Source organism: Centropristis striata, chromosome 2 (assembly GCF_030273125.1).
Source record: "Centropristis striata isolate RG_2023a ecotype Rhode Island chromosome 2, C.striata_1.0, whole genome shotgun sequence".
In the NCBI taxonomy this organism is placed as follows: Eukaryota; Metazoa; Chordata; class Actinopteri; order Perciformes; family Serranidae; genus Centropristis; species Centropristis striata.
Genome location: NC_081518.1, coordinates 31,470,270 through 31,479,567, shown reverse-complemented (window position 1 = coordinate 31,479,567; position 9,298 = coordinate 31,470,270). Strand labels below are relative to the sequence as shown.

Below are 9,298 nucleotides of genomic sequence, written 5' to 3'. Positions count from 1 at the left end.
TAATTTATTATTATTATTTTTTTTATTTTATTAAATTTTTTATTTTCTGCGCAATGCGCGGCCCAACTACGCTTCTGCGCATGCGCGGCCCAACTACGCTTCTGCGCATGCGCGTCCTAAATACGCTTCTGCGCATGCGCGTCCTAAATACGCTACTGCGCATGCGCGGCCTCAATACTATACTGCGCATGCACGGCCTAAATACACTACTGCGCATGCGCGACATAACTGTGCTTCTGCGCATGCGCGAAATTTCTGCGCATGCGCAGTAGCGTATTTAGGCCGCGCATGCGCAGAAGCGTATTTAGGCCACACATGCGCAGTAGCGTATTTGGGCCGCGCATGCGTAGAAGCGTAGTTGGGCCGCGCATGCGCATTTTGCAGAAAAAAAATAAAATAAAAAATAATAATAATAAAATTAAAATAATAATAATAATAACTAAATAAATAAATAAAAATAATAATGAAAAATGAAAAGATGAAAAAAAAAAAAAAAATGTAAAGAAGTAAAAATGACAGTGGTGGAAGAAGTATTCACATCCTTTACTTCAGTAAAAGTACTAATACCACACTGTGAAATGACTCCACTCATTTTAACTACCTAATAAACTTTTAAGTGGTTTAATTTATTAAATGGGTAATAATTTTAAATGTATCATGTTTTTCATTTTAAATCTTGACCTGAAATGTAATTCAAGCTGTCAGCTAAATGTAGAGGAGTAAAAAGTACAATATTTGCCTCAAAATGTAGTGGAGTAGAAGTATAAAGTTACATAAAATGTACATAAAAGTACCTCAAAATTGTACTTTAAGTCCAGTACTTGAGTAAATGTACATAGTTACTTTCCACCATTGCTACCTGCCTCTTCTAACTCATACATATCAGTTAAGAGTCCTCCTTCAGACACTGTATGAGGATTAAAGGGATAGTTTGTGCATTATTATACAAAACTTGGTACAATTATTGTCAATGCCATCCTGAGGATAACCCTTTAAGGTTTTATTGATCGGCCCTTTGGTGGGCCACAAGTGGCTCTTTCATGTTTAATTATGACCACAATGATGCAAAAATAAAATAAAGTATAAAAAGCATTCTAGGGAAGGAGAGTAGTTATGTTCCTTTGATACTCCTGCACCGCAAACAGCAGCAGGGTGAAAAGGCTATAGCTAAGACTTCATCGCATCAATCGACATTGATGTTGAGTAGCAGGGTGCCAGTGAGTTCAGTCAAAAAAAACCATTAAGCGAGTTCAACTTCAAGTGGTAGAATGAAAGACGGAACCCTAAAAATACCAAATAATTTGTATAGGTCAATAGACGTCATTGAAATATTGAAAACAATACAGGTATGTTGGTGTTACAGTGCTTCTCATGTTAAATTAGATTTCTATCTCTCCTCTTCTCTCTTAGAACAATGCTTTTTCTTGTGATTAGTGTATCTCTGCAGAGGTAATGTTTTTGATTGGCCATATCCCAAATGCAGTCCAGTATATAATGACAGTGCATTGTTTTAAGAAAAATAACATTCATTTTTAAAAACCAGGCCCCCTGGTGGTTGTGCTGTTGGTTTCATGTATCAACAGGGAGACTGTGTTATGATGACTCATGTTGAAGGGTGTTTTTTATTCAGCACCTTTAGTGTGTGAAAGCTTTTATTATGGGAAAACATTATCTTGAAAAAATAAAGCACACAAGTAAAAATAGATAACATTTATTGAATGTACGAGAATAGCTCTGTGATGAATTTGGCAGTACATTGGCAGTACATGACTTGTCAACAAAAAGTTATGCCCTTATCAAAGTAAGATGACAAGATTGTTCAACATTTGTTATCATTATTACTGTAGACGTTTGAACACCTTTTCGAACGTTTTTCAACCTGTATTTACACTTTTAAAGCATGAAGAATCATATGACAGTGATTGTAAGGCACACAAATACTGATAAATTGCCAATAAACAAACATTTGCTAAACAAATTCATTAAAAAAGAATTGTTCCCTGGTGTACCTTACTAATTTTTCTAACTGACAGGGTCAGAGAATAATGCAAGTTGACGCTGTGATTTTCTCTTCATCTGCCGGTCAATCATCAAGTCAAAGTGCTGTCTCTCCCTAAAGTGGAAAAGGAAGAGCAGTGGTCACTTATCATATTCGGTATTTAGCATAAAAATGTTCCAAAAATGAATTAAAATTACAAAATTAATAGTTCAATAATCTAATTCTTACCTGTTGCTTATACATCGTCCTTTGAGGTACTTTTCTTCTGCCTTTTTCACTGGGACATTGTCCACCCCTGCTATGGCATAGATGATGGCCTACACAGGACGACAATAATATTACATCTGCACCACATAAACTGAGAACCACATATCTAAAGCATATTATATGATATCATACCATAGCACATCAGTGAAAAAAACAAAACCAAGCACTGGTGAAAGCTTTATCACACCTCAGGAAGAAGCACATCCAGGACAAAGGGGACACGCTGCATGGAGTTCATCTCAGCCAGATAAGGGATGGTGGCCATGGCCGTTGTGTAGAGCCCATTCAGGTACAAGTAAACCTGGTCCAACTGCTGGTCATCTTCCAGGTATATGTTCACCACCCGTCTCCGACTGGCACTTAGAAAGGAACGAAGCCATCTGGACTGCTGCTGCCCACGCATCACTGCCTGCAAGGAAAGTAATACAAGAGTTATTTATCCAGGGATTGGTGCTTGTCTTGCATGCAGTGTTTTAGTGCTCCATATGATGCCTAATTAAAGCATAACCTGTGTTTCATGACATAAAATCTCGTAGTGGATGTTTCTCGTGCATTCATCAACAGCAGTTTTCAATGTCAAATCTAAAACAAAATTAACATATGTAGAAATCTAAAACAAAATTACTCTATTAATTAAACAATGAATGAAAAAACCCAATGGTCAATTTTAAGTAAGAACCAGCCTTGTAATTTTATAGTCATCAGCTAAACTGTTTCAAATGTCATGTTCATTTTCTGGTACAGTGATAAAATGTTTTTCTCATTACATGAAGACATGGAAGAAATTAATTACCATGAACAATTCAAACCATGTTAAACACGTAGAACTGAATTATCTTGTTAAATTACATAGAACTGACAGGAATGTACAAGGTATACGGAAGAATTTAGTTAAGGGGAAAAAAGATTCTCCCAGTTTCTCTGGATGAACGAGACCACTATCTCAACTGTGCTTGTTTTTCTGAATTATATAAATATCTTAGAATATTGAGATCATAATAATTAATTTAGAAGAGAGAGAGAGAGAAAGAAGAGAGTAACAAGGCAATAAAATGTACAGATAGAATTTTTTTTGCAGTATGCTTTCATAGAAATGTACCTGCACATATTTCCTCTCATTCGTAAAAACATATTTACCTCCAGGTCAAATACCTACTGGTATTTAGAAAGTGTTCGCTAATCTTAGATCTACAACAGCAATGCAGCATTACAAGAGGCTGCAGTAATCATACCAGAAGGTGTTCTTCCACCATGCGCTGCTTTACAATGAAATGTACAAGCTTCTCATTAGCACGGTTGTGGGCGGCATGACTCCGGTCTGGCAGCAGCCTCTTTGACTTCCTGCTGACCTCCTCATGCTGCTTACTAAAGCTGTCCTCCTTCTCATCCGCACATGGAGACTCCAACATCGAATCACTGACAATGGTAAGTCTCTCTGAGGCTGCCTGCGGGTACTTCCTCCTGACTGGATAGCCTGGAGTAGTTAAAGACAGGTGATGACGAGCATTGTCAGGAGCAGGGAGGGCTGCACTCATTCTGTGGTTGCCTATTATTCTGTGGTGCCATGTTAATGAATGTCAAACAGGGAAACTTACTCATGTCATGATCAAAGTATTCAATGAAGGAGCCAGAAAATGAGGCTGCAAAGACAAAACATGATTAGTACTGCAATAATTAAGTGAAAAAATATTTAGACATAATTCTTATATCATTGTCCTTGATTTGTGTCCACATAAGCATGAAATGGACAATACTGACCTTTCCGTATTGTGTAGTCTGATATGAGCTCCAAGGACCACGTTATTGCAGCATCATAGCTTTCTTTGGCTTTACACTATGACAAAATCAAAAGAGAGACATTTATGGTCCACCACTGTATCAGGAAAACATTGTATTCTTTGAAAAATGAGTATATGATTCATGAGCAATTCTTACCACCAGCTCACTCATATCTGCACACTCAAAAGGCTTTAGGCTTCTCAGAGCCACGGTGAACCTTCAAAAACACAAACATACAGCTAAAAAACAATCTCCTGATGCTTAAAAAGTGTGCCAGCATTTCAGTCATTATTTCATTATTTATTCTTTCAAATATTTGGATTTTTGCAGCCAGATTTAATGGCATCCCAGGGCTTTTTACAACCTTGTCTCATCTTGAGATCCCTAAGGCTTCTCTATATGATCATTAAGTGTGACCTGCAGAGGCACTAATATGATGTTGTGACTTAGGGACCATCAAAACCTATAGTGTAATCCTGTACAGTTGGAAAATGCAGAGACATCAACCAACAAAGTAGTAAGATAAAATGAATTTTGTTTCCTACCCTTTTTTGTGAATCATTGGTTCATCAATGAACACGATGCTGGCTTTTTTCTGCTTACAGTTTACACTTTTTACCTGTAGAGAAAATGAGAAAAGATTTCAAATATTTTCAAAACAGGCCATATTTTAGCTCACCAATTTTTCAACCCCACAATGAAGAAGTGAATTAGTGAGAGTTCAGCTTATAGACTGCATAAAAGAAGGGGATGTAGCCACTGTGATATTACACATTGATTTGTGTAATACTGTTCTGAAGCCTTGAGCTATTTTGGCTGTTGCCATCTTGGTATTTGGAGCAAGAAGTGACCATATCTGGACTATAGAGTTGAGCTGTGAAGGACTAAGGGGTGGATCTGAACCTGAGGACAGCCATGGTCATTCACAAGTAGGTCCCACCAAAAAGCATACTCTGCTTTATCATCTACTGTATTCAAAATGGGGCCATAATTTATCAAATGGGAAAAAAATAGGGGAAAAACAATAGGAAAATGTTTCCTGAGTTAATAAATTAAGTAAGAAATAGGCTCATTTTCTCAGATTTTCTTACAACCAAACTTCTTTTTACAAGCAGTGGTGCCTCCCCCTGCTGGCCATTAGAAAGAATGCAGGTTTAAGGCACTTCTGTATTGGCTTCACTTTTCCGGGCCCCAAGGTTGAAGCTTAGTCTAAATGCATAGATTTAATTAGCATTGATGTTTATTAGTGCTAAAATGATGAGGTCAGTGTTTCTCAAATGTGAGGAATTTCTTTTCTGGGTATAGAAAAAATCGTGTGTATTGTTCCATCTAAAAACCTCGTTCATCAAAGGCTTGTGCACTCACCAATGCAGGCCAGAATGGATAATTTCTATATTTGGACCACACAAATGCTCCTTTTGTAATGGACGGGGGCTCTGAAAGACAAAAACAATCCACTTAAAAGTATGTGCACACCAAATCTCTGTGCATGTTAAGTCCAAATCTAGTCCTTGTTGTTAGAGGTTGTTTATAATAAGTCACTGTAATCTTTCTCACTTTTGTTCACTTGCATCAAGAAACTTGGAAGGTCCTCCTCCTCATCATCATCATGACTGCCACCACTCCCCTCATCTTCATCGGGGAACAAAGATGGCAGCTGTTCCTCATGGTCACTCAGTTCTATTGATAGATCTGAAGAAAGCAAAGACTCGTCTTTTGGGGAGCGGGGGGTGGGGGATAGCAATAACAAATAAAAAAAAACACATACCACAAATTAGAGCAGATACATTTGCTAACCTGCATTCATTAAAATGTGACTCCATTCAGACTACAGTATATTTCTTATTTTACGTTCATATTTTGGCGACAGACACAAAGAACACTCCACCTTGCTCTGCTACATCTGGCTTCTCCAGTTCAAATCTTGGTCTAGGGCGTTCAGATGACTTAGCAGTGGTATCTCTTTGTGAGTCCCCATTCTCAACCTTTCGCGTCCTGGCTCGCCGGCGCTTGGCTGGGGGACTGTTGATTTTACTGCCGGTCTCCGTTTCTTCCTTTGTCACTCTTTTTCTAACTTGTCTCGACTGGTAAACATTAGCCTTCCTTCTTGTGCTTCGAGATTTGGTTTTGAAGCATGGTGAATCTAACTCTGAGGTCTAAAACAGAACAGATGTAAAAAGAGTTTAAGAACACTGAAATTACCTGTGTGCAAAAATATTCTTTGGGCTGAAAATGCATAATATCATCAAATATGATCATACACCTTTAACTGAGTGATGACTTCAGTGTACTCTAGCTCCATTTGTTTTGCTCTGGGAGGGGAATCTGCGATGTTGGGCTGTATGTCAGTGGAAGAGCTGCGGACTGGTGTGGAGGTTAGACAGGTTTTTCGTGTCTGTCTCATTCTTCCCCTTGCTCTTTTTGGAGTACTTGGTAAAGGAATTGCAGGGGACTGGCTGAAAATGCCAACATCACTGCTCGGCACAGCATTTGATTCCCCGTTGACTTCAGGTGAAACAGTGTCTGAGGTCACTCTCTTTTTTGGTGTCTTTTTAGGGTCCCTTTTTCTTGTTTTCTGAGATCCACCTGAAAAAACAATCACAAATTAGCTGACTCTCAAAAGCTTTTTCATTGCTTACAAAATGAATTAAGTGAAATAATGAAAGTGATGTGATGTACATTTTGTGAGACCTTTTATATGCAACGTGCTGTTCCTAAATTGCACACACTGTTTTGCTTTTACTGTTAGCATAGTACTTTATTGTTTTTAATATCTTCCTGCCCAGGGTTTGCAGCTGTAAATAAAAACTTTAAATAACTTTATTTATGTAACACCAAAAGATTTTACAAATTGCTTTGATGGACAAAGCAGTGCAAAAGCAAGTTACCCAGAAGGCAGTATAACAATAGAAAGGCAAACAAAAGAAAGTTGAAATTATGGTAGAATTAAAACAAGAAGACAAAAACACAACCACCTAGCAGAGAAATGGAAAAAAATATTAATAAAGATAAATTTAAAAAAGAACCTGACACTTTGTTCGATGACATATTTTCCCACAAACAATTCCAATAAACTATATCATTGTGATTTTAAGAACATTTAATGCCACTGATAATGATTATTTAATAGCATGATAATGTATGTGTCAGGGTGTATTAGTGTGTGGGAGTTGCCTGAGCCACACCCACACTGAAACTCCAAAACTGAGAGCAAAGGAAGAGACAGAAGAAATGGCAGATTATTCACTTTTCATCAAGGTTAGGTGTTGTAAAAAACAAACAAGAAAAAAACTTAGAGGCTGTGCCCAAGTCTTATAATGGTAGGGACACCTTGCTGTTTTTATGGCATCATTTTGGCTAAAATGTTGGTAACATTGTTACATAAACAAACATCTGCAGACTCATAAAATTAATGGACATGACCTCTTACCTGAGGATCTAAGGCTCCAACTTGGCTCAGATAGGGTCAACATTTCCCCTATTGTACCTCCAAGCCAGGCCCAGACATGCTTTAAAAGTGATCAGTAAAATCTTAAAAATCAATTCTTATTTTAAGGGGAACCAATAGAGAGAAGCCATGATTGGGGTGATGGGATGTCATCTGTTAGGCTGCGGTTGCACATGTGCAAATTTAGCATTGGCAAATATTCGCCTCCCATTCACAAATGATACTACTACTTACAGTAGTCAAGTCTGGAAAAGATGTATGCAAGAATTACTTTTTCCAGGACTGTGAACAAAAACACATCCACCACATTGGTATGAATATAAGTGTGGATGCATATATATATATATATATATATATATATATATATATATATATATATATATACACATATGTGTGTGTGTGTGTGTATCACTAACAATAAGTACACTAGATCAATCATCCACTACTTGTATGTTGATTTCATCGCTATTTGTATATATATGTACATTATGGTTTATTCAAATTACTTCAATGTTGCATACATACTTGGCCAATTAAAATCTGATTCTGATTGCTCAGGCTCAGCAGTTATGTTGTGCATTTCCATGTTAAATAAACTAGGCTAAACTTGCATAACATGTTGTTACCTTTCATTGTTGTCTTTGGTGTAGTTCTCCCTTTGGGTTCATTGGCACAAAGGAAAATTGTCAAGGTATGACAATCTACACAGCTGATTCCCTTCACCTGTCTGGCCAGAGTTTGTAGCGCTGACAGCTGTGTGACAGCGGGGAGAGACAGGGAAGGGTAAGAAAATATTTTTAAAAACCTGTGGGCCCTAGCGAGTAGGCCGTACTTCCGCTTCAGAGTGTGGGGTAAATGCCATGTTCACTCATATTTTTGCTTATGGTACGTAAATCCCCCACAATACGTTAAAGTCTGACGCCACGGAAACGCGTTGCAAATTAATGCTAAACTGTAGCTAGCTAAAAACAAGTTCACTAGCTTATTCGAGAAATGGTGTTAGAGTTAAAGAGTTAAAAAGCGCCCCCCGCCTCTAATTTACGTTTCTGCAACAAACAGATTTTCACAGAAGACCTAGCATTTCAGTATTTTGGAATAAAAATAAAGTCATGTGTGCAAACACCATAATATCAACGCTAAACGTTTTAACGACACACACAGACTGGCTAAAACGGACAGGTTGCTAGCAAGGAAGCTTGAACATCATGCAGTAAGTTTGTAAACATGTGCACAACAGCAAAGAATGTCGCGTGTGATGTTTGTTGCTAAGGCACACTTCGTGACACAACAAGCACAAAACGTCATTGGGTTTATACAGCTCTTAATGTCACTTACAACTATTAGTCAGCGTTAACAGGCAGCTATCGTTGGGCACAAATAAGCATTCAATGCAGTAGTGGCCACAGAAACGCCTCCAAATTATTAGCTCAACCACAACAGTTTATCTTAGGCAAAGCATAGTAACTGATAACGTAGTTGACTTAGCCACTCACCGACAAATTTTAAATGCAGCCCTTCATTTGGACAGTCTAGTTACCAGCTGCAGTAAATACTTCAGGCATCGTCGTGCCTGCACATATTCACTGCTTCTCGCGGATTAAAATAGACATCCGAACTGCGATAAAATCCCAAACATTTAAGAAAATGAAACAAGAATATCACACATCCAACTCCTGGAAACTAACGTTAATACTATTTTTTAATTGTTGCTGGGCATGGCGGTTTGTAAACCAGCATTACAGACATGCACTGCCCCCACTGCACCGGAGTGCGAACAGGCACACATCTGAAAATAAGGCATTGGA

The 9,298-nt window shown here is 38.0% G+C and overlaps 1 protein-coding gene across 2 annotated transcripts; it reads right to left on the bottom strand.

The window, feature by feature from the left end:
* Positions 1 to 1,709: 1,709 nt before the first annotated feature.
* Positions 1,710 to 9,234, bottom strand: si:dkey-127k13.1 (PWWP domain-containing DNA repair factor 3A). Of its 2 annotated transcripts, none has more exons than XM_059324095.1 (14): positions 8,987 to 9,234; positions 8,120 to 8,246; positions 6,309 to 6,631; positions 5,934 to 6,201; positions 5,603 to 5,758; positions 5,411 to 5,481; positions 4,591 to 4,664; positions 4,202 to 4,262; positions 4,025 to 4,100; positions 3,862 to 3,906; positions 3,499 to 3,740; positions 2,454 to 2,675; positions 2,228 to 2,316; positions 1,710 to 2,113 (listed from the first exon to the last, which is right to left on the bottom strand). In XM_059324095.1, the coding sequence occupies exons 2-14, from the start codon at positions 8,124 to 8,126 to the stop codon at positions 2,023 to 2,025; spliced, it is 1,725 nt and encodes a 574-aa protein (XP_059180078.1). In that variant the 5' UTR covers positions 8,127 to 8,246; positions 8,987 to 9,234; the 3' UTR covers positions 1,710 to 2,022. The 2 variants fall into 2 exon arrangements, with proteins under 2 accessions (XP_059180078.1, XP_059180086.1); XM_059324103.1 differs by having other exon boundaries at positions 5,603 to 5,737.
* Between the last annotated feature and the right edge of the window lie 64 nt (positions 9,235 to 9,298).